General features: G+C 52.3%; 9 protein-coding genes across 9 annotated transcripts; 4 read left to right on the top strand and 5 right to left on the bottom strand.

The window, feature by feature from the left end:
* The first annotated feature begins 210 nt into the window (after positions 1-210).
* On the top strand, positions 211-1,819 carry QC763_210470 (uncharacterized protein). The gene is made up of 2 exons (XM_062910091.1): positions 211-944; positions 1,013-1,819. The coding sequence occupies exons 1-2, from the start codon at positions 550-552 to the stop codon at positions 1,665-1,667; spliced, it is 1,050 nt and encodes a 349-aa protein (XP_062768970.1). The 5' UTR covers positions 211-549; the 3' UTR covers positions 1,668-1,819.
* On the bottom strand, positions 286-3,265 carry QC763_0041360 (uncharacterized protein). The gene is made up of 3 exons (XM_062905638.1): positions 2,281-3,265; positions 1,708-1,953; positions 286-1,647 (listed from the first exon to the last, which is right to left on the bottom strand). Exons 1-2 carry the CDS (start codon positions 2,918-2,920, stop codon positions 1,853-1,855), a joined length of 741 nt encoding a protein of 246 aa, XP_062768969.1. The 5' UTR covers positions 2,921-3,265; the 3' UTR covers positions 286-1,647; positions 1,708-1,852.
* On the top strand, positions 2,984-7,198 carry POL3 (DNA-directed DNA polymerase delta). The gene is made up of 2 exons (XM_062910090.1): positions 2,984-6,211; positions 6,264-7,198. Exons 1-2 carry the CDS (start codon positions 3,627-3,629, stop codon positions 7,003-7,005), a joined length of 3,327 nt encoding a protein of 1,108 aa, XP_062768968.1. The 5' UTR covers positions 2,984-3,626; the 3' UTR covers positions 7,006-7,198.
* A 32-nt stretch (positions 7,199-7,230) lies between these two features.
* Positions 7,231-10,141, bottom strand: GYP7 (GTPase activating protein; the record flags this gene model as incomplete). The annotated part of the gene is made up of 2 exons (XM_062910089.1): positions 7,231-7,872; positions 7,933-10,141. The coding sequence occupies 2 exons, from the start codon at positions 10,139-10,141 to the stop codon at positions 7,505-7,507; spliced, it is 2,577 nt and encodes an 858-aa protein (XP_062768967.1). The 3' UTR covers positions 7,231-7,504.
* Positions 10,142-11,033: 892 nt separating this feature from the next.
* QC763_210440 (uncharacterized protein) lies at positions 11,034-11,852 on the bottom strand (the record flags this gene model as incomplete). Its single annotated transcript, XM_062910088.1, has 1 exon — positions 11,034-11,852. The coding sequence occupies one exon, from the start codon at positions 11,850-11,852 to the stop codon at positions 11,034-11,036; it is 819 nt and encodes a 272-aa protein (XP_062768966.1).
* A 666-nt stretch (positions 11,853-12,518) lies between these two features.
* Positions 12,519-13,860, bottom strand: mak16. Its single transcript, XM_062910087.1, has 4 exons — positions 13,671-13,860; positions 13,582-13,606; positions 13,388-13,529; positions 12,519-13,314 (listed from the first exon to the last, which is right to left on the bottom strand). The coding sequence occupies exons 1-4, from the start codon at positions 13,702-13,704 to the stop codon at positions 12,544-12,546; spliced, it is 972 nt and encodes a 323-aa protein (XP_062768965.1). The 5' UTR covers positions 13,705-13,860; the 3' UTR covers positions 12,519-12,543.
* An 80-nt stretch (positions 13,861-13,940) lies between these two features.
* MSS1 (mitochondrial splicing system protein) lies at positions 13,941-15,844 on the top strand (the record flags this gene model as incomplete). Its single annotated transcript, XM_062910086.1, has 2 exons — positions 13,941-14,326; positions 14,384-15,844. The coding sequence occupies exons 1-2, from the start codon at positions 14,078-14,080 to the stop codon at positions 15,842-15,844; spliced, it is 1,710 nt and encodes a 569-aa protein (XP_062768964.1). The 5' UTR covers positions 13,941-14,077.
* A 342-nt stretch (positions 15,845-16,186) lies between these two features.
* On the top strand, positions 16,187-22,210 carry QC763_0041290 (uncharacterized protein; the record flags this gene model as incomplete). Its single annotated transcript, XM_062905636.1, is given in 6 exon segments — positions 16,187-16,235; positions 16,423-16,761; positions 16,830-17,515; positions 17,592-18,189; positions 18,201-21,105; positions 21,178-22,210. 2 exon segments carry the CDS (start codon positions 16,187-16,189, stop codon positions 16,551-16,553), a joined length of 180 nt encoding a protein of 59 aa, XP_062768962.1. The 3' UTR covers positions 16,554-16,761; positions 16,830-17,515; positions 17,592-18,189; positions 18,201-21,105; positions 21,178-22,210.
* Positions 16,204-17,322, bottom strand: QC763_0041300 (uncharacterized protein). Its single transcript, XM_062905637.1, has 3 exons — positions 16,596-17,322; positions 16,414-16,536; positions 16,204-16,351 (listed from the first exon to the last, which is right to left on the bottom strand). The coding sequence occupies exons 1-3, from the start codon at positions 16,658-16,660 to the stop codon at positions 16,321-16,323; spliced, it is 219 nt and encodes a 72-aa protein (XP_062768963.1). The 5' UTR covers positions 16,661-17,322; the 3' UTR covers positions 16,204-16,320.
* Positions 22,211-22,441: the final 231 nt, after the last annotated feature.

The following is a 22,441-nucleotide window of genomic DNA, read 5'->3' as shown; positions in this document are numbered from 1 at the left end:
ACGACTATACCTTGTTGTTTTGAGTGATTAGCATGCATGTGAAGATGAACCTGATATCGGTACAGAGTATGCGCACAGCGAAAAGGGGTTCAGGGGCTTCAGGTTGTGCCAACATACCCTAACCCTGATATAGGATAGAATGGGCGGGGTTTAAGCCGTCCCATGTCACTTGTGCCCCGCAGAAGATCGAAGAATCATCCGTCATTGCGGGGCAAAGCACACGAAGCGGCAGGCAGTTGCGCAAGAGTGGAGACGAGGGGACGTTGGACGTGGACCTGACCTTGAGCATAAACTGTCCCGACGCAATGGATTTAGCTACACTCTCCTAAACCTAACTGTACCTTACCTTGCGTTGCTGAAACTTTGACTCTCTGCGTCAACTACCTGCGTATTTACTTTCACGTGCGCAGAGCTCCCCACAAGCTGAACAGTGCAACACCGACTTCGAGCCGAACCGATCCCGACCTAAGCTTCACCTCACCTCACTTCACCTCTCCTGTAACCACTCGACAGCCTCCCATATCAACCCTCCCCGATCAGCCTCTCACGATGGCCTCCTCCCCATCCCCCGCCCCGGCGGCGGCCCCCACAAACCCCAAAATAGCCAAAATCATCACCCGCCTCCAATCCAAAATCACCCCCGGCATGCCCTTCGAGGCCCAATACGAAGCCGCCCAAGAGACCCGACTCGTCGCGGCCCGGTACACCAAATCGCAAAACTATACCGCCGCCATCGACATTCTGTCCTCTGTCTCCCAGTCCCTCCTCAAGACAGGTCCAACAGGCGGCGGCAGTGGGGGCGATCTCGCTATCTTGCTGGTGGATGTTTACAAGCAGGCTGGGCTGAAGGTGGACGCTACAAGCAAGGGGAGGGTGCTGACCTGTTTGAGGCTGTTTGACCCCGCCGAGCCGAACAGGAAGAAGTTCGTGAAGGATGTGGTCGAGTACGTTCCCACCCCATCATCATCTCCAACGTTATGAACAAGTGATAGACTGACAGGATAATAAATAGGTGGTCAAAGAAGTACTCAGACTACCCCGCCGGCGATCCAGAACTTCACCACGTCATCGGCTCCATGTTGGCAGAGGAAAAAGAGAACCTCGACGAGGCGGAGCGCCATTTGATTCTCGGCACCACGAAAGACTCCCCTCCTGTCCTTGCGCAGTTGGAGTATGAATGGTACAAGCAGGATGAAACCCACACCGCGCCCCTCTACTGCGCAAGGGCAGTCCTTCCGTACCTGTTGATGGCCAACCTCAAGGCGGCGACCACGTGCTACAAGGTATTTACTTCACAGCTCGCCGCCGAGAACCCGTCTTTGGCTGCGCAAGATGTTGGCGAGACCAAGATCTTCCCTAGCCTGCCGCTCATGAACTTTTTGGGACTGTTGATTGTGGCGGTGCAAAAGGGGAACAACCCAGAGGTGTTTAGGCAGTTGAAGGGGAAGTACATGCCCACGATCAAGGAGGCCACGGACGGGGTGTGGGACACGGCGCTGGAGCTGATTGGGGAGATGTACTTTGGGATTCAGAGACCGAGGCAGAGCAACCCGCTGTTTGACATGATGGGGAGCTTCTTGGGGATGCCGGGTGGTGGTGGTGGGAGTGGTGGGAGACCGATGGCGAGGAGGGTGGAGGCTGCGCCGGCTGCGGAGGGGCTGGATTAATGAGGGAGGAAAGCAAGACACGCGGGGGAGGGGGGCATACGTTGGTGTTGTATGTACACGATACACACGATTCTTTGGAGTTAAGGGATCAGAGCCCGATAATTTGATAATTAAGAGCATACATAATGCCTTGGGGTATCGTTACATTTTTATTTTTTTTGACATGATTATCTGAGTCGTGGTGATCAATGAGGTCTCGGAAGCTCCTCTGGCTCAAACATCCAGTTATCTTGGGCCAGGGCAGCCACTTTGGCTCGCAGACTGGCTTTGACCTCCTCGATGAGCTCTGTTTCGGTGATTTTTTTGGTTTTAGCAAATGAGTCTTCCTTGTCATTTTCGTCTACAGTCTCATCAAAGACGATGGGTTTCATTTTTCCCTTTCGCTTTTTATTAAGCCTGGGAGGAATGGGAGGCAAAGAAGAAGAAGAAGAAGAAGAAGAGGAGGAGGAGTAGGAGGAAGGAGAAGAAGTAGGATAGTAGATTAATTTCTGAGCGGGGGAAGTAGAAGAAGAAGGGTAGTGGTGACCAGAACAAAAAGGATCAGAACAGTGAGGTGCGGTGGTGGGACTGAAGAGAAAGGGGAAGGTATCGAAATGGGAGTGGTATTGCTGACCTTCTGGTTGGGTGTTATTTAGTTGTTGGTGCATTCCGTAACCGGATCCCACCATGTTGCTACCGGGGATGGACATAAGGAGTTTGTTTTGGTGGAGCTGGTGTTGTCGGACTGCTTCGGAGAGGCGGTTGCGGGCGGCGGCTTGTTCGGCCCTTTGGGAGTCGTTTTGGTTCCCCGGGTGGTGGTGGTGGTGGTGGTGGTGGGATGGAGAGTTGTTGTTGCGGTCGGCTGAATCGTCTGAGTCGTAGAGGGGAGGGGTGGGGGGGTCGCCCAGGAGTTCGATTTCACCGTGGGAGTTGCGGGGAACTATTGACTCTGAGGAGGGTGAGGGGGGTGGTAAAGGTGGGGAGTCTTGGTAGGGGTCGGAGGAGTCGTAGGAGTTGGAGTGGTGGTGGTGGTGGTGGAGACGGATGGTGTCGGAGGAGGTTGAGGACGAGGCTTGGTGAGGTGCGCGGCGGGTTAGTTGGCTTTGGAAGAGGTTTCTTCGGACAGAGCTGGCAGTTGGGGGCGGTGGATTTGTGGTTGGAGTGGTTGAGGGGCCGGGTGGCTGCTGGATGAGACGAGACGAGGGTTTGGAAGGGATGTGGCCAGTGGTTGTGGTTATAAGTCGGGAGGATGGAGGGAGGTGGCGATCAGCCATTTTGGAGGTCAGTCTGCTGTTGATTGAGATATTTTATGGATAACTCGTGAGACTGGACTAGTGGTTTTTATCTTGGGGTGTTTCTGGATGTCGATGTTGTAAGTTGAATGAGAATGTTGGTGAAAGTAAACAATCAATAAGATCCGATGAAGGTTGGCGGGGTAAATGGGTTGAGATGGATGCGAGGGTCCAGGGTCAGGGTTAGGTAACGCGAATTCACGTGGTTCTAGTTGGCAAGCTGCGCTTTTGCTCCAACTCTTCCTGTAAGCTGTCATCCACTTTTGTTAGAAATGACCAATGGATAAATGATGAGCAAGAGAGGATTTTGCTTGAACCCGATATGTTTTGCTCTAAGGTAGGCAAGAGCGTGGCGTCGCGGCCGTCTTCAGGAACCACTTAAAGTCTAACGCAGGGTACATACCTCACTGGTCAATTTAACTCTCGCGTCGGGAAAGTGGGGCAGTCACGTAACAAGGGAATGGAGCGCGTCCACCCAGTTTCTTTGGCTCAATGAATTTCGAGTTCGTGCCATCAACACCTCCAACAACAGTCCAGCCAGATCCCACGTCCTTATTCTAACTGTCTTTCTATCCCCATCAAACCAGAGACAACCCAGCTGCCATATCCCACCATCCCATGCCTCGACATACAGCTGGAATCTAGACTTGCTCTTCCGCAAGCCACTCCTTCATCAAAGCAATCCAAAATGCCTTCCGCGACATTACCGCAGAAAAGGGCCTTTGGGGAGGCTTCAAGCACCCGGCGGAACATCGTCGCAACTCCCTCTACCGCCACCACCAAGAAGCGCCGCATCGATGAGCCCACATCATCTCCAGCACAACGCTTCAAGAGCTCTCAAAATGACAGCAAAGGCAGAATGGCCTCGAGCCAACAGAAGAGTGTTTTCGAGAGCGAAGTGCTCGAAAGACTGAATCAGGACATCTCAGACCTCAAGCAAAACAACTCAGAAAAGGACCAAGCATGGGAGCGGCCACCCATTCCGAACGACTTCGATCCCTCCAAGCACAGTCTCTGCTTCCAAGCCATCGAGGCAGAGGAGGGTACGATCGGTGGTGGTCAACCTGCTGTGAAGCTATTTGGCGTGACCGAGAACGGCAACTCCGTTCTTTTGCATGTCAAAGACTTCAAGCACTACCTCTATGTCGCGGCGCCAGTCTCGTTCGTCGTTGAGGACTGCCTTGCGTTCAAAGCATATCTCGAATCGCAGATGTCGCAAAATCACCAATATCAACAGGTCATTCATAATGTATCGCTGACCATGCGCGAGAATATCTATGGCTTCCAAGGGAACGTCCAAAATCCTTATATCAAGGTTACGGTTACCGATCCAAAACACATCAACAAGGTCCGCACCATGATCGAGAGAGGCGAGGCCAACTGGAAGGGGATGTGGAAGCATGATGGCGGCATCATGACCTACGACAGTATCCAGTACTTGCTTCGGTTCATGGTAGACTGTTCGATTGCTGGCATGTCTTGGGTTGAAGCACCCGCCGGCGCATATGACCTTATCCACATGAACAAGCAGTCCAACTGCCAGTTCGAAGCTGTCATCAGCTACCGAGAGCTGATTTCGCATAAGCCCTCTGGAGAGTGGTCTAAGATGGCCCCTCTCCGGATTCTCTCGTTCGATATCGAGTGCGCTGGTCGCAAAGGTATTTTCCCCGAGGCCCAACACGATTCCGTCATTCAAATCGCCAATATCGTCACCAAATACGGAGACAAGAAGCCGTTTGTACGAAACGTGTTCTGTCTCGATACTACAAGTCCCATTGTGGCCACTCAGATCCTGGAGTTTAAGGACGAAGGGAAAATGTTGGCTGCATGGCGGGACTTCCTAGAGAAGGTTGATCCAGATATCATCATCGGGTACAATATTGCCAACTTCGATTTCCCCTATCTCCTTGACAGAGCGAAACATCTCAAGGTGCATAACTTCGAATACTGGTCTCGCACGCACGTCAAGTCGGTAGCGAAGGAAACCAACTTCTCCAGCAAGCAGATGGGCAACCGCGACACAAAGGCCACCAACACCAACGGTCGTCTCCAGCTTGACTTGCTTCAACTGGTTCAACGTGACCACCAACTTCGCAGTTATACCCTGAACTCTGTGTGTGCCCATTTTCTTGGTGAACAAAAAGAAGATGTCCATCACTCCATGATCACGGAGCTTTTCGAGGGTACCCCAGAGTCGAGACGCAGACTGGCACTCTACTGTCTCAAGGATGCCTATCTGCCACAAAGACTCATGGACAAGCTGTCTTGCCTTGAAAACTACACCGAAATGGCAAGAGTTACGGGGGTACCATTCAACTTTCTCCTCGCCAGAGGTCAGCAAGTCAAATTCTTGAGCCAACTCTTCCGCAAGGCCCTGGAGCAAAAGCTTGTCATTCCCAACATGAGATCAGAGTCATCAGAAGAGCAGTATGAGGGTGCCACTGTCATTGAGCCTACAAGAGGATACTACGATGTCCCCATCGCCACTCTGGATTTCGCTTCGCTGTACCCCAGCATCATTCAAGCCCACAATTTGTGTTACACCACTCTCATCAAGAAGAGGGATATTGAGAGGTGGAGCTTAGTCAAGGATGAGGACTACATCGTTACCCCCAATGGCGACATGTTCGTTACCACCAAAAAGAGAAAGGGGCTGTTGGCCCAAATTCTGGAGGAATTGCTCTCGGCTAGAAAGGAGGCCAAGAGAGAACTTGCCGCTGAGACAGATCCATTCAAAAAGGCTGTGCTCAACGGTCGTCAATTAGCCTTGAAGATCAGTGCAAACTCCGTCTACGGTTTGACTGGTGCCACCAACGGCAAACTCCCCTGCTTGGAGATTGCTAGTAGTACCACCGCTTTCGGTCGTCAAATGATTGAGAGGACGAAGCACGAAGTTGAGGAGAGATATTGCATCAAGAATGGCTACAGTCATGACGCTCAGGTCATCTATGGTGATACTGATTCCGTCATGGTCAAGTTTGGCACCAAGGAGTTGGCCGAGGCCATGAAGCTCGGCGAGGATGCGGCGAATTATGTGTCTAGCAAGTTCATCAAGCCCATCAAGCTCGAGTTCGAAAAGGTGTACTTTCCCTATCTTCTGATTAACAAGAAGCGTTATGCTGGGCTGTACTGGACAAAGCCGGAGAAGTATGACAAGATGGACACCAAGGGTATTGAGACTGTCCGTCGTGACAACTGTCTTTTGGTGCAAACCGTCATTGAGAAGGTCCTCCGCATGATTCTCATCGATCGTGACGTCCCTGGAGCTCAAGAGTAAGCCCCCTTCCTCTCATCACTTACCCTGCGGAATACTCATTTCCCCTAGATACGTCAAAGACACCATCGCCGACCTCCTTCAAAACCGCGTCGACATGTCCAAGCTCGTCATCACAAAAGCCCTCACCAAAGACGACTACGCCGCCAAGCAAGCTCACGTCGAGCTCGCCCACCGCATGAAGAAGCGCGACGCCGGTTCCGCCCCCGCCCTCGGCGACCGTGTAGCCTATGTCATGGTCAAAGGCGCGACTGGCTCCAAGAATTTCGAACGCTCCGAAGACCCGATCTACGTCCTCGAGCACAACGTCCCCATCGACACAAAATACTACCTCGACAATCAGCTCGCCAAACCCCTCGGCCGCATCTTCGAGCCCATCCTCGGCGAGACAAAAGCCAAGTCCTTGCTGACAGGTGATCACACCCGCGCCATCTCCGTCGCGGCACCCAAAGTAGGCGGTCTCATGAAATTTGCCAAGAAAACCCAAACGTGTATGGGTTGCAAGAAACCCTTGACAGGGAAAGAAGAGAGTCAGGGCGCGGTGTGTGCCGATGACGCGCCGAGGGTGGGTGAGTTGTACAAGAAGACGCTGGACAAGGTCAGTGACTTGGAGGTGAGATTTGGGCGGTTATGGACACAGTGCCAGAGGTGTCAGGGGAGCATGCACTGTGAGGTGATTTGCAGCTCGAAGGACTGTCCGATTTTTTATATGCGGATGAAGGCGAAGAAGGACCTGGAAGATGCGAATGGGGAGTTGGCGAGGTTTGATTTTGATCAGGCTGCTATTTGGTAGTTTCTTGGGGTTGGGTTATACATATATGAATTGGGATAAGGGATAAAGAAATGGTTAATGATGTGGTTTGCTTTTGGGACCCTGGGGACAACAGGGGCGTTTATCAATCTTGAGGTTTTCGGTACCTAGCTGGAATATAACTTTCATCACGAAAGACAGGGTTAGCAGTTGACTTTTTTGCGTCTTTCCTCTTGAAATGTGTTTAGAGTGTAAACGACATTCGAACTCGATGGTATGACATGCTGTACTTTCTGTTGGCTTGTTATTCACTAGCAATAAACTATACCACCGAAGGATACTAAACAACCAATTCGAAACTCGCACAACAACATGCAATCCCTCGTCCAAGGTCCCAGGTATGTTCCCTCCCCAAACCCCCATACTTCCAGTTTTGCCCCCTAATTCGCCAGAATGGTATCCCTATTGCCCACCTGCCGTCTCCCGAGTCCCAGAACTCCAAACAAAAGCCACAATCAGAGCACTAAAAAACAAAAACTCATCACTTCCCCCCGTTCTTGCTACTCGTAGCCACGTCCCGTCTAGGCAGCACTTCCACCTCTCTCTTCAACAACTTCCTCAGCTCCGGCGAGATAACCTTCTCCACTTGTTCCCTACCCTTTCCATTGTTATTCAGGCTGTTACTGTTTTGTTCATTCGCGTTCGTGTTGCTCTTCGGCGAAGCAGGCGTCGCAGCAGTATTTGAACCAGAAGCAGTACCATCTCCTGCTGGCTGTGTGGGCACCCTCTTGGGCGCAGGAAAGTGACCCTTCCTGTCCACCGCCTCCACTAGCCTCTGGAACCGCTTGAACAGAGCTTCTGCGCGGATCAGAGTTGACTCAAGGTCCATTGTACCAGAGAGTTCATTAACTAGCACAACAGTTAGCTGTTCATCTTCCGGATAAATGAGGAATGGCATAAAATACTCACTATATTTCAACACCTCATCAAAATGCTTCAAATGCGTCATGATCACATCCCTGTGCTTCTCCAGAATCGCAAGCGCCACAAACAGATGAAAGCTACTGCTCAAATAATCCGTCCACAAACCCTCCCACAACCGCAGCACATCCGGCCAGTCAAACTCGCGCTTGTACCACACGAGCAGCATCCGGAAGAAAAAGAAAAAGTTGGTGCTGTCCGCCGAACGGAGGTGTTCATACAGCTTGGGGTCCATGAACTGAACCAGGTGGTCAAGAGCCAACAACTGAGCCCGCATGCCAGACTGATCACGCAAAAAGTTGCGCTCCATCCTGTCCATGAAGCACTTGAATCCCCAAAAGGCCATGGCGTCGTCTTGAAGAATGGCGTAAATGGGGGCAAGAAGATCCGACATGCCTTGCACGTAGCCGAGGTCTTTGTTGTATTCGTTGTAGGTGAGGAGCATGTCCTTGAGTTGCTCCATGTGAACATTGGTGCCGACTTCGGCGAAGGGAGACTCTGGATCGGGATGGGGGATGTCTTCGCCAGCAAAGATCGGGACATTGCGGTCGGTGCGGTGGACATCCTTTTCTATCCTAGCCCGCTGCTCCCTCCACCACTCTCCATCTTCACCCTCACCGCCCTGGTCGATCTGGCGCTCCCACCAGCTGCCCTTCAGCTTGATATACGCATCTCTAAGCGAGGCAGCCTGAGCCTTTCGCTCATCGGCTGTACTATACCAATCGTACACACCAAGCAAGAACAACCAAACCTCCTTGCGCACGCCATCATCGGGGTTCAATCCACCATGGAACACCCTCTCCTTGACTTCATCCACCGTCACTGATAACCGTCCAGTTCGTGGATCGAAAAGCTTCCTCCACTCGCTCAGCGTAACTGGCTTCCTCATCTGCTCCAGCGTGAGACTATTCGTGCTATCCAGCAGCTCAAACTCTCCGACATCTGTATCCTCCAACTCCATCACCTCCCTCGCAGTCCATATCCTCTGGCTTCTATCCCTCTCGCTCTGTTCCGCAATTCCCATCGCCCACCTCGCCAGGTATATCCTCGCACTATCAAACTCCTCCTGCAGCGTCTGAACCTCGGGGTTCTTCATCAACCTCCTCATCTGTGGCGGAATCCTCGGGTTATCAAGCACATCCTGCGCTGCTTGCCTCGTAAAAGTCGTCACTTTGCTGAACTTTTCCATAATATTCCACCCCGTCTCTTTGATAAACTTCGTAAAGGGATCCATCCCCCCATCCTTGCTTCTATCCCTCAAACTCGACGGTCCAGGCACCCCACCCCCTACCGCCAGCCCTGCCCTCCCACCGGCAGTAACCTTCCCCCCAAACCCCTCCAGATCCTCCTGGCTCGGCTCGACCAAGTACACATTCGGCTCCGCCGCACTCCTCTCAATCTCAACATACCTCCTCAACCACCTCAGCACCTCATCCCCACCCCAAAACATTTCCCCTCCTTCGCCAAAAGGATCAAATGTCTCCCTAGCCCGCTGTTTCCTCTTCAGCAACGTGCTCTGGCATTCATTGTCGTGAAAAAACAAGGCCGGAAAAGAATCACCGGCCCTCGAGTTGATAATCACGCTCCCATACCACCACCCCAAGCTTGGCGGACGGACAAGCAGCGAGTACACTGCCGACACGGGAATAGCAAACGCATAGCTCCCTACCGAACCCCGGTGGGTAGTCACCGTCGGGGGAGGCGGCACCAGGTATGATTGTTTTGGGGGGGAGCCCCCATCGCAGAGGTCAACCTTGACATAAATCGAGGCCGAGTCCCCCAGTTGAGATTCAGGCACCCATGCGAGCAGCAAATCCGAGGAGCGAATCGAGGCTTTTGAGGAGGGACTCGTCGGGCGGGTAAGGCCGGAGGAGGCTTTTTGCTGCAAGAGGGCAATATACCCCGGGATATTGTCCTTGGCCGAAGGTGTAGGGTGAACGTAGACTTTGGACTTTGAAAAGAGGAGCTTCACGCCGCGGCCGGTTTCGGTGTGGGTGATGGTGTTGTAGTCGGATTCTTCGTCGTCGGACATTGCGTAGAGGCTTCCTGAGGGAGAAGACGGACGCGGAGGGATTTCTGAGTGGGAAATGTTGGAGGTGGAGGTGGAGGTGGAAATGGAAATGGTGGAGTGGGAGTCTGCTGATGGTGGTTGAGAGTTTGGGAATGACGGCGACGTCATCTTTGTAACCCTGGTCATTGTCGCAAAGCAGCAACAGCAACCGCTTGGATCCCTCCCTTAGCTAGCTCGCTGAGGCTGTGTGCTAGGTCGGTTAATTATTTCGCAACAGATAGGTACTAGATCTTTTGAACGAAAAACAGATTCACATGCGCAATGGTTTGCCCGGGGTCAGCAGGAGACGGACTGGTAGGTAGTGAACTGTGACCACGAGGTGTTTTATAAGCTTTGGGGGGCTTGTCAAGGTTGAAGGAACGCCCAGATGGGCAGGCAACCCCGCGCAGTTGGAGGGGTTGCTCCCTGATAAAGGTACCGGTACTTTGATAGGCCGCTGGTCCTTACCTAATAATAGCTAAGAAAAGGTACCGGTACTTGCTATCACCGAGGCACAACCAGCCCTCGCCTTCAACACGTACCATTCGGGGCATGTCGTCGTCATCTGATGCCACCAAACAGACCATGGTGATAGTCTTGCCGAGAAATTTCAAGAGAATATTCTCGCGGTGCCTTTGTAAAATAGATGATTTGCTGCCATCAAGGCACGACTTACGGCTATGGACATACTGATACATCAAACACACGCCTGCTTGACAACGCTTTCTGTACTATTTGTTGCTGAAATGATCATCTCCGTTGTTCACACGGTTGTTGAGAGTAAAGTTTTCCCGTAATATGTTCGACTGTCCCTGTAGCTGTCTTCCAACACATCGAAGCCCCTGAAGTCATGGCTCGGCTTTCACTGGTGAGAACGGCTTGGTTCGCATTTCACCGTAGTCCGCGTAACTGGACGCGGCCGGCTCTGTACACGGAATCTGAGTCGTCACACCAGCATCCTCTCTGTCACTCTTGACCCACAGACCCAATTACAAGATTCATTCATCCCAATGCTTTCGGCCTTTCCCTACCCAACCCATCATCTCGGTCGAGGACCACTTGGCAACCCTCCCCTTGGTCCGCTCGGCAAACCATAACTCCTCCCTCCACCACCACCGCCGCCGCCGCCAGAAGGAGAATCAAAACCCCCATCCGCCCACGGCGCATTCGCACTCATAACCGGCCTCTCGTCCCGCCTACTAGAATACCCCCCCTCCGGAGCAGCAGCCCCTCCCCACCCCCGTCTACCTTGCTGTGGAGGTGGCGCCTGCTGTTGCTGCTGAGGAGCCGGCGGTTGGAAAGGCCCCGCCGCATTCGGGCTCGTAGTCCTTGCACCTCCCCCCCAAAGCCTCTGCTTCAACTTTTCTTGCGCGCTCGTCCCACTCGCCGCGCTTCCTGTGGGTGACATACCATCCGGCCTCCCACCCCCCTGATAGCTCCCCCCTGTCCTCAAACTCTGTACCTGCGGCCTATTATCCTGCTGCACCGCCTGTCCCCCAGCAGCAAATGGGTTCCTACTGCTCGCAACCTGTCCCTGCTGCTGACCGCCCTTGTTGTTATCCCACAGACTATTCAATCTCGTCTGCGACCCTCCCGGTCCAGCCTGGTTGTTAAACCCGCCATATCTGCCCTGCTGCTGCTGCGCCAAAACAGGTTGTTGCGGTGGAGGAGCCTTCGGGTCGGGGGGCAGCCAGCTAGGGAAGGGGCTGCCTTTCTCGGTGTAGTAGTTTCTCAAGACGCGGCAGACATGCGTGTCGTCTTCGGTGTCGCCGTCGGATTCGCCCGCGAAGTAGGTTCGCTGGAGCTTGGTGATGTTTGTGGACGCGTTGGTCAGGAGGGAGCTGTACCATGAGGCCATGGTGGCTCTATTCCTTCTTTCGCTATTTCTACACTGTGACCCTGGGGGGGAGGGAATGTTGGACGATTTTCGATCACTGAATTAAGCTTTCTTGGTGGTCGGTCGGAAAACGAGTTGTTGTCGTGTGAATCGTTGCGCGAGCGAATGAGCGGTCGCGAATTATTGCTTGGTTGCCAGCCGAGAAGAGAAAAAGGTCACTGAATTAAGCTGTCTAGAATACCGTGGGGGTAGTTGACATTCAACCTGCTGTGCTACTCAGATGGCGGAATTCTGCGGTCGTGGGCCGGTTGTCAGGTTGTTCAAAGTTGGAAGAGTTGTAGGAAGAAAGCTGGGAGAGTGAGTGGCAATCCCAGACCGACTTGGTTTCAGCGCTTGTGCAGTGTCGCAGTGTTTCAAACCACTCACGGGGCATTCCAACAAGCCTCGTCTGCCCCACTTATAGCCGAACAGCTGGCTTGACGTGTCAATGCACTTACAAGGCTGCGACTGGGAAGCTCAACGAACGATACAGTACTGTAGATATACAATCAACACCACATGGTGAATCGCTTGCTGATAATGCACGGGCTCTATATACCCAGTCCAAGTCGGTATTACATAAAGACACCTGGCAACCCATCTTGCCAGCCATGAGAAACAACCCATAAACGCCGAGTAAAGCTCTTTTCCATCCTGCCGTCCATTCCCATATCTAGAAAGCAAGGAGCTTGGACCGCTCTGTCTCTCTCTCCACCTCGATCTCCTTCCTCTTGCGTGCCGATGGCTTGACGGCCCGACCTCTCTTCCGCTTATCGCCGGCCTTCTTCTTGACCTCCTCCTCGTCGTCCTCCTCACTGTCATCCTCATCATCGTCATCGTCTTCGGCATCATCGTCTTCCTCGCTGCCCAACCAGTCCTCGATATCCGCGAGTTCTTCGTCGCTTTCATCAAAGTCAGAAACATACTCGACGTTTCCGTCCTCTTCCTCGTCCTCCTCTTCCAGCTCCTCCTCCATCTCCTTCTCGGACTCATCATCATCCTCAATACCCTTGTCCATGTCCTTATCGCGGGTGCCCTCGCCCTCGTTCTCAAGAGCATTGAGCACCTTCTTCCAGATAGTCGCATTGCAGTTGAGGGGCTGGTCTCCGTACGCGCCTTGTCGCAGTCTTTCAAGAAGCTCTCTCTCGATCGTCCTCTCCAGCTTGGCCGCCGCAAGGGCCTTGCGTTCTCTGGCGGCTTCACGTGCCTTGATCTTTGGCGCCATCTTTGGTACGAGCTGTTCGCCAAGTCTGGCTTCCTCGGCGGCGAGCTTACGCATGCGGGTCGCTACTTGTACGAGTCTCGTAAGACGTTGCTTGCACTTGTGCTGAAGAAACTTGGGAAAGTATTGGAGCTTGTCTTCGATCTGCTGGAGGGCCGTCGCGTAGTTCTGGGAAAGCTTGATCTTCTCCCACCATTTCGCTGGCATATGCGCTCTCTCGATCTGTTGAGAGCATACGCAGTTAGCTATTCGCCCATTGCCACTGTCATCTTTCGTCCCAGCGATGGCCACGTACTGTCTTTATGTACAGATATATCGTGCCCTTGGGCGATGATCTGATGGTTGCATATCTGCTGTTGGCGAGAGGGCAACTTTGCCTGTTGCAAAGACCGCTGACCGAGTGTTCATTTCTGCAAAAGTTCTGGCCCTTTGTCGTCCTAAGTAAAGTCAGTTTGTGTAGCTCAAAATGGCAAATAATCTAATGCGTACTTGAGCTTGAAGGCGCAAAACTGTTCTACTCGGATAGTTAGCGACTGAGACCATGCAACCAATTCGCCTCCATGAAAACCAATGCTTACGATTTATAATCTGCCAGACGATTTCGTCAGACATGATCGCGGTTCTCGAGTTCGGTCTGTCTTGTCTGCGTTATGGTGGTGGTGAAAAACTACGCGCAGATTTGTTGCGGGTGTGGGAGGGAGGCGAAGGTCGAGAATCCGTAGGCAAATCGTTGATTCTGGAGGGGCTCGTCCAGATGCGCTGCTGATAAATTTTTTGGAGACAGAAGTTTTGGTTGATAGCGAACGGGTCCGTGCCACCGATTATCTTATCGGAGCTACCCCCATACCAGCCAATCAGAGATCAAGCATTGGAAGCTCCAACATGAAACTTCAATTGAATATGAAGGAAAGAAGCAATGACAAACAACGCCAGACCTGTTTTTTCCCTGCTGTATTTCCGCTTTTCTCCCTTTTGATTCTTGTCAATGTTTCGCTATGTGTTGAAAAGGGCACTCAGAGCACGGCCGTGGGCATTACCTGTTGCGCCCGCTCTTCAACAACCTCAACCATGGCTGTCATGTCATAAACCCAGCATGCGGCAGTTTGGTTATGCTACGCCAAGAACTGACGACATGCTCTTCAATGAGAACGACGACACCATATATGCCTTGTCATCGGGTGCGGGAAAGGCGGGCATAGCCGTTATCCGCATTTCTGGCCCAGGTTCTTTAAGCGTAACACATTATCCATCGTGGAGTATAGTGATAAGTTCTCCATTAACATGTGATTAGGTTTACAAAGCACTATGCCCAACGAAACCTCCACCGAAACCCAGATATGCTGGTGTGAGGACGTTGCTTGACCCAGCTTCTGCCAATCTGCCCAATGGCAATATCCTGGACTCGGATTCCCTCATTCTCTACTTCCCTGGGCCCAAGACCGTTACTGGCGAAGATGTGCTTGAATTGCACGTCCATGGAGGCTCTGCTACGATCAAGGCTGTGCTTGCGGCGATTCCAAAGTGCTCGACCACGGGCAAAGTTCGATATGCTGAACCAGGCGAATTCACGAGACGTGCATTCCTGAATGGGAGGCTCGATCTTGCACAGGTGGAGTCACTGGGCGACACTCTTGACGCCGTGACAGAACAGCAACGACGCGTGGCCGTGCAGGGCAACTCGGGTGTTTTGGGCAAAACATACGAACGCTGGCGAGAGGAACTTTTGCTGGCTCGGGGTGAGATCGAGGCACTCATTGACTTCTCAGAAGATCAGCACTTTGACGAATCGCCGACCGAGCTGCTTACCAATGTCAGACGGCTAGTGGAGGGCATCTTGCATTCAATCAACATGCACAAGCTTGGCAGTCAAAAGAGTGAGCTTCTACGGAACGGTATCCGGATAGCTCTGTTGGGACCGCCCAATGCCGGGAAGAGCTCTTTGATGAACCAGATTGTTGGACGGGAAGCTTCCATTGTTTCCTCGGAAGCGGGAACTACCCGCGACGTTATCGAGGCGAATCTTGATATTCGGGGATATCTCTGTTCGTTTGCTGACACAGCTGGCATACGAACGGAGTCGACCAGGTCGATTGCTAATCATGACGGGGACTCGAGCCCAGTCATCGGCGCTATCGAGCAGGAGGGCATCCGCAGAGCACGTCAGAAGGCAATGGATTCGGACATTGTCATCGTCTTGGCCTCCGTGGAAGCAGTAAAAGGAGGCGGTCACCAGATAAGCTATGACGTGGAGACGCTGAAATTAGCAGCTGCAGCTCAGCAGTGCTTGGTTGCGGTGAACAAGAGTGATGTTGTGGAACGAGAAACACTGGAACCGCTGATCCAAGGTTTTAAACGTTCGGCTCTTGGGAGCGTTCAGGGTCTCCAAGGTGCCGAGCCGCTCACCATTTCCTGCAAGGCTGCGGCGACGGCGGCTGCAGGGCTAACGGATCCAGGGGGTGTTCATACCCTCACTGAGAGACTGGTCCAATCATTCTCAGAGCTCACCTCATTGCCTGGCGATATGCATCATTTGCTTGGTGTCACTGAACGACAAAATCAACTTCTCTTTGAATGCCAGATGCATCTAGAAGGCTTCATGACGGAGGCACAAGCGTGCGGGGCCGGAAGAGAACCCGACGTTGTACTCGCGGCGGAGCACTTGCGACTTGCCGCCAACCGGCTTGCCTGTATCACGGGACGCGGCGACTCCGGGGACGTCGAAGAAGTGTTAGGAGTCATCTTCGAAAAGTAATGCTCCTTTTTGTGCAATGTGATGAAGAGACTATTGACTGACAATGTGGTACAGATTCTGTGTTGGAAAATGAATATGCAAATGCAATTCTAGTCTAACTAATAATAATATCCGTGTTGTACAAGGTCCCCATCGAGGGGCCAGAAGCTCATGATTCGTCCCGGCCATTTCGTGTACGACAAAGGAAATCCACCGCCTGCCGCCATTGACCGTGAGGTCCATCTCTTGAGGTTTTGGGATGCGATCAGGCCGCCACCCCGGATATTTATGCCGCCCGTCTATATGCAATGATGGTACATGAGGAGTATCGTCAGTGATGACGGATGAAATCTTCTAAAACAAATGGAAAAGAAAAGGAGGAAACAGAAGACAGTCAGCGAGTCTTGCCCCGGTGAGCTGGCGATGGCTTCAGAGTTGAGCTGGTTATTAAGAGGGGAGAGAATGCCGGTCTGGTGTTGTGAATTTTCCGGAGGCACTTATTTGTCATCCTCTTCCTTGTCGTTCTCCCTGTGAAACGGTTAGTTCTGGTTGGAAGACTTCAAGTTGATCTCGATGGTCGGAAAGCTTACTTGTTGTAGCCGGAGCGGCCATGGTTGCGGAACTTGTCCTCCTCGTCTTCGTCATTCCCCTTGTTATATCCCGAGCGGCCAAAGTTGCTAAACTTGTTCTCCTCATCATCCTCGGAGTTGCCCCTGAAGCATGGTGTTAGTCTATGGAGACCCCAAGATGTTGAGACGAGAGGGCGACTTACTTGTTGTAGCCGGAGCGGCCATAGTTGACACAAGGCTCAGTGGTGAAAGAAGCGAAGGCAGCCATTGCGAAGGTTTGGGTTATGGGTTGAAGTTTAAAAGCTGAGGCTAGGGATGATGGTTTGGGTGTTGATAGGTGTGTTGGAAGAGCTTGCTGGTGGTGATGCTGTGAGTGAAAAGTTGAGCTGGTTGACGCGGTTGATGGGATGTGTTGCTGATGCTGATGATAAAAACAGGACTGGAACCTGGGAACACGAAGTTCCTTATATATATAACTTTGAACGACATGTCAATGCCACTTGAATAGATGTGCAACTTCATCTCGCCCTCTTTCCTGAACTGCCATGTAGTTGCAGGCGACAGTGCCCCGCGGGGGCCCCAAATCCGCGAGATGACATAAGGCGAAAAGAGACCTTACTTTCCTTACGTTCCCCACACGCCTTAGGCATCGTGATACGACTGGGTGATATTGGTGGAACGCCTTGTCAAGGTACATATCACGCCCCCTGGGGATGTGACTCGCACGGCATGGGCCAAAGGTACTGGACGGCACCAAGGCAAGCTGGACGAAATGCATGGCAGTTACGACAGGTTTCGGGACTGGGCCCAACGATGAGATGCATCTGCGCCTCCAAGCCGTGAGATCCGGACATCTGGTGATGCTACTCTTTGCATAGGGCCGAGAGTCAAGTACCAAACAGGGAATTAGAACGAACATCGAAACCGTTTTTGGGGGCGAATGGAATTTTTCGAAACCTGTCAATACGCACACTGGGCCACTTTCATACACTTGCATAGGGCTGAGTGGCATCCAAAGATGGAATTGGATGGATGCCTTGGTGGCCTGTGTAAGCACCAGTGGGCTTTGCTGGGGTTACACCTGGCGCGAGCCACTTGCATGCAGCCCTCTGCGACAAAAAAGGTACCTTGCCTGAGGCTTCACAATCTTTTTCCGTTTACGTTAACGTCGTTCGGTCGCATGCTGACTACGCAGACAGAGACATTGCCAGGCACGCCGGATTCTCTATGCCCCGCTCGTCTTCAAACTGGTTTATACGGCGACATACGGCGATACACGGCGACTTCCTCGCGGGTAATGCCAGCATGTCGTTGCCGGTTTTAGCCAGCGTGCCGATATCTGGTGTGCTCTAGAATCCTGCAGATGCGGCTCAGTAGTACGCGAAGTGTGGTGGACTTGCGCTCTGGTGGTACCGGTCGTCTGTCGTCTGTCTCCGACCCAGTGGAACGCATCGCCCAGTGCCGGACGATCCGCAAGCCTTCGGCAGAGCATCTGCAGCTGTACCAACAGCACGTGTTGGGCTTCCAACCACATGTCACAAGAGACACATCTGCCACAACCGCACCTGGCTACACTTGCAGAGAATTTGGAATGCACATGGCTCTTCCATCAGATATCCCACATCGTCGCGAGCCGCACGTCAGACTTACGTGGTGCGACGGCTATTCCCAAGTCATGGTTCTTGGATTGGAACTGATGATGGCGGGTCATGAAGGGGCTATGTCGTTTGATATCTTATTTCCGTCTGTTATCCGCCATACGCTCCGCCAAGCAACCGAACGTCTACGTAAGGTCCCGCATCTGCCCCGCGAACGTATGTACAGACGACACGCGAGTTACTCAGCATGTCATCGTTCAACCTCGAGAATGGTGTTTAGAGCTCGTCTGTGGATAGACGAGTGTGGCATGCCAGTCACACCGACCTAGCAGCCACGCAATGTGCAGAGAGACTCCATCGGACGGAATAATGACCATAACAGCCGCAGCCAGACCTATTGGTTCCGGTGAGATTTTTGGACCGTCAGTTTCCTGATCGGAAACAGCAAAGTCCGCCAGACCGCGACAACTTCATGTCATGAAGCAATCAAGATGCTGAATTATACGAGCGGTTACCAAGCTGCTGACTGTCAGCACGTGGAGGTCCCGCTACCACAACCGAGTGGCACAATCAGGGAGGGTTTCCCGGGGAATACATTGCCGAATAGCCAAGAATCTTCGGTCATGATTGTTGAGGACATCTCACTGCTCAACCTGTCACTTTCAACCTACTCCGATGTCTCGGTATCGCTCTGGGAATATTGATCACGGCTGCGACTTTGCGATCATGTCCGAGATGCATATCTGTTTCAGACTATTTCCATCTGCAGACTTAGGGGGGAGTACTGATGTTGGCACCACACCATATTCGTCGGGTCGTACAGACCGCGGCTCTTCTATCACCTTGCCGCCTGGGTTAAGCGACAGTGAATAAGTTTGCCTATTGCGGGTTTGCTTCACTGATGGTGGTGGTCGGTACGGTATGGTGGTACCTGGTGCCACGTGCGATCCAGACGAGAGGGACCCCAAGCAGAGGGACCCCTCGTCCCGCACCATGATCATGGATGGCCCCCTCCCCCCTGGTTACCGGGACATTTTGTCTCGGCTCTCTTGAGGCACGGTCCCAGAGAACCAAATGCCCAGCTACCCGCCCGTCATCCCGGGAACGTTTGAAGCTTGGCGCCGAGATTGGTCACTGGCATTGCGCTCCGGAAGTCAATTACCCTCATTGCGTTAGGCCTTTCCAGGCTTCCACATAAAGATGCCTTAGAATAACATTGACCATCAGCACTTCTTCCAAATCTATCTCGCTTACCTTGATATCTAGACGGCGATTCGGGCATCGAACCAAAATATCACCGTGTTACTCATCTCCCATCTCGGACCGAACCTGCAGTGCAGCTTGTTCTAGGTTGCGAATAAATTCCCTTTTGCGGCTGCGGTGTCCCGTGGTTCTGAAACGAACTGACATCCAACTGCAGCCCTACGATCAAGTAAGTTGTGGGGGCGAAGACTGGTGCTCCGACGGCTCTTTTACAAACGAACAAGGGCGCACAATTGGACGGTTGGACGACATGCCATCTCATGTTCTTTTCGGGAGCGGCAGGCTGTGTGGTACAGAGCAACCAACAACTACACAGAAAGCTGCTTCCCTGGTATTTCCACTTGCCATCCACGTGCTTGGGTAGGAATGACCCTACCTACCAGCCATCGTAACGCAGGAGCGTTGTTGTTTCTAACCATGTTGAGCTGAACATGTTCCCGAAAGAAGAGTCATCTGTTTTTCCTTTGCGAGAGGATGAGATGCGAAAAGGGAGGCCTGAAAGCCAAGGCTGTAGAAGCCGGAGAGCATGCAAGAGGATGCGGCCTCCTCGCCGAGCCCCGCGGACCCCAACGTCCCGTGTTCTCGGCTCTCCGCCTTTTCTACGCTGCGAGAGGGGACGTAGCGGTGTATATCGGAGGCTGTTATGGCGGGATCAAATCTCGCAGGTGTACCTGTCAATCGAGGAGACAAGTTTCTTGGCGTAAGGGTGCAGCATCCAAATTTCACATTTTCAACTATCATTTTACCTATTCATTAAGGGCGCAGTTTACTAGTATTGGTGCAAGGCGCGGTGAGAACAGCACAGATGAACAAGAGGGCTTTTTCCCCAGGAAGGCTGGGGAGCTGCACACTTGATCAGCTGGTTGGCCTTGGGGATATTGCACTGTAATGTCTATCGGTCCTTTCATTCTAGATATTACGGTGCGGGACAGCCCAGAGTTGCACTCTCTGGCGTGGCTGTTGTTACAGTTTGTATCACTCACCACGCCGCACCTTTACGAGCCCGGTATTTGCTTTCCTGTTGACAGAGGCTTATCCGCCCGGGTGTCTTGACGGCCGGAAAAGTGATGGTTTCACTGCCACGTTTTTTTCGTCATCGGATGGAGCACACGGAGGGGATGGTTTCGTGGCTTTTGGTGAGGGCCGGTCGATCGGGAGTGACTGACTGATTGTTGTGGCGGTATTGATGCCGGCAGGTTGGGATGTGATGTATTGGATGTGATGCTTGGGTGTTCGAGTTTCTGCCTGAGTTGATGATGACATAACCAGGTGCTGACTACGAGGTTGGATGGCTCACGGGGGGGGTTCAGCTTGCTAGCTACTTCTGCCAAGGCTGGCGATGTTGCTGGTGAGGGCGGATACCTACGCCTTGTTTTCCCGCTTTGCTGGGCTATGGTATATACATTTCTTGTGGTGTGGAGATGGGTGTGGGAGGTCTGGGGAAGACAGGAGAGGCGAGGTGGGCTAGGCTTTCATGGTTGAGATGTATGTTTGTTTGGTTTATCTTGTGTTGTGTTATGTTGCCTTCCTATTCTGGCTCGCCGAGCGCGGGTTAGGCAGGCAGGCTGTTTCATTGCCCCCTTTTTTTCACTTATGTGTCGACCCATCACGAAGTCAACAATGGTTTCATAGACTTGAAGGGTCTCGAAAGTGTTGAGGGTCTAGCGTTGCCCTGAGTCACGGAGTTGCAGAAGTCTGGACTCGTTCTACTGGCTTTGTGGTAACCGAGCTGCGAGACTCTGGGCTCGTTCTACTGTCGTCGTCGTCGTCATCGAAATTGTCGGTTCGGTGGATTTTGTGAGGTAAACTGGGACTTGAGGTCAGCATGTGGCAATATCAAGGAGGTTGCTGAGTAAGAGATCGTCTTTGCTATGCTGACTATATGCCTATCAACATTTGTGATGTTGAAACTAAAGACTTGCAGAAGTTTAGACTCACCGACATTGTTACGACTCTAGGGAAGATGAGATGGACGTTCATTAGGTATCGGGCCTTGTGATATCAGGCTGGACTGTCTAGTATAGATGCTGGATAATGGATCTCGTCACCGGTAGGTGTGTGGGTAGCTACCAGTGTCCTATACCATGGCTTCCAGGACTTGGGTGGTCAACTTACAAGTATCTCTACACAGCCAACGTTAATGGTCTTGAATCTACGTAGTCGTGGAAGTCTAGGTCCAACCACCATTGGGCTTATCTCCATTTGGCGGGTTTCGATCAGGCATCCGGCAATATCATGCTGGATGCTGAATAACGGCTCTCACTCCCTTCTTGTTGTGCGAGTGGGTCGAATGAAGAACCGTACATTTGATGACCTTGATTCAGCGGCTGGGCCGGTCGACCACGCATATATCCCCACACACACCTATACTCATGACCTGGTCTTGGCCGCGCGGGAATCTTTTCTTTTCTTGTCGCTTGATCGACGTTGGGGTCGGACTGTCCGGGTCTAGATCTAGGCCGGGAGGTTGTTATTTTTGGGCAACTTTGCTGCTTTGGGGGGTGATGAGGTCTAGATGGTTCTAAATGGTCATAGGCAAATGTGTTTCTTTGAGGGTTGGTATGGTGGAGCTCTACTCTTGTTGGTATATGGTGGTCTTTTAGGGGATCAACATATGAGGGCACTAATATGGCAGTTGGTCAGCCTTAAGGGCGGAAGACGGCTGGTGTGCGGGTAGGGCTGAGTGTGTGGGTGGGAGTCTTGACTGAGATAGTACCGGCTGCGGACAAGGCCAATGAAGCGGTGAGAATCCGGGGGACATTTGCCACAAAGACGGTAGGCGATTACAAAAGGGCTGGTATTACATGAACTTGGGGGTTGAATAATATGGCCTCCTAGGTTGCAGCAGTAGATAGTCGGGCTTAGTCACTGAGGAGTCGCCTAACGGTTACGTTCCAGAGTGGTTAGGTAACTTGATGGTGGGTGTTGAAAGAAAAACCAATTGGACTGATTTATCAGGCTGAGAAATTGGAAGTAGAAGGCTTCCACTGCAGGCTTCGAGGCTTCTGGAAAACATTTTGAAATGTTGGCTGGGTGTGAGTAAGCAAATGGGATTGGGTCTCAACACCTAGTCTGATGCTGAGACGCAGTCCTTGACTGAGTAGGCAAGGTATCTTCTATTATTTTGCGTTCATACATTTTTGAATCATGCCTGGGTACAGATCCTCAATGTTGGAATCCATGAGAGC

This window comes from Podospora pseudopauciseta (assembly GCF_035222475.1).
Source record: "Podospora pseudopauciseta strain CBS 411.78 chromosome 2 map unlocalized CBS411.78m_2, whole genome shotgun sequence".
Lineage (NCBI taxonomy): Eukaryota > Fungi > Ascomycota > Sordariomycetes > Sordariales > Podosporaceae > Podospora > Podospora pseudopauciseta.
The sequence above is the reverse complement of the archived record's forward strand: the minus strand, read 5'-3'. Positions and strand labels throughout refer to the sequence as shown.

Excerpts from the sequence above, each read along its gene's own strand:
- QC763_210470 (XM_062910091.1), top strand. The coding sequence starts at position 550 with ATGGCCTCCTCCCCATCCCCCGCCCCGGCGGCGGCCCCCACAAACCCC. Across the intron at positions 945-1,012 it reads TTCGTGAAGGATGTGGTCGA|GTGGTCAAAGAAGTACTCAG; the intron begins GTACGTTCCCAC and ends GATAATAAATAG.
- QC763_0041360 (XM_062905638.1), bottom strand. The coding sequence starts at position 2,920 with ATGGCTGATCGCCACCTCCCTCCATCCTCCCGACTTATAACCACAACC. Across the intron at positions 1,954-2,280 it reads AAATAACACCCAACCAGAAG|AGCTCATCGAGGAGGTCAAA; the intron begins GTCAGCAATACC and ends TCACCGAAACAG.
- POL3 (XM_062910090.1), top strand. The coding sequence starts at position 3,627 with ATGCCTTCCGCGACATTACCGCAGAAAAGGGCCTTTGGGGAGGCTTCA. Across the intron at positions 6,212-6,263 it reads GACGTCCCTGGAGCTCAAGA|ATACGTCAAAGACACCATCG; the intron begins GTAAGCCCCCTT and ends CATTTCCCCTAG.
- mak16 (XM_062910087.1), bottom strand. The coding sequence starts at position 13,704 with ATGTCTGACGAAATCGTCTGGCAGATTATAAATC. Across the intron at positions 13,607-13,670 it reads CGTCTGGCAGATTATAAATC|AACAGTTTTGCGCCTTCAAG; the intron begins GTAAGCATTGGT and ends CTATCCGAGTAG. Across the intron at positions 13,315-13,387 it reads TATATCTGTACATAAAGACA|ATCGAGAGAGCGCATATGCC; the intron begins GTACGTGGCCAT and ends TGCTCTCAACAG.
- QC763_0041300 (XM_062905637.1), bottom strand. The coding sequence starts at position 16,660 with ATGGCTGCCTTCGCTTCTTTCACCACTGAGCCTTGTGTCAACTATGGC. Across the intron at positions 16,537-16,595 it reads GGCCGCTCCGGCTACAACAA|GGGCAACTCCGAGGATGATG; the intron begins GTAAGTCGCCCT and ends ACCATGCTTCAG. Across the intron at positions 16,352-16,413 it reads GGCCGCTCCGGCTACAACAA|GGAGAACGACAAGGAAGAGG; the intron begins GTAAGCTTTCCG and ends ACCGTTTCACAG.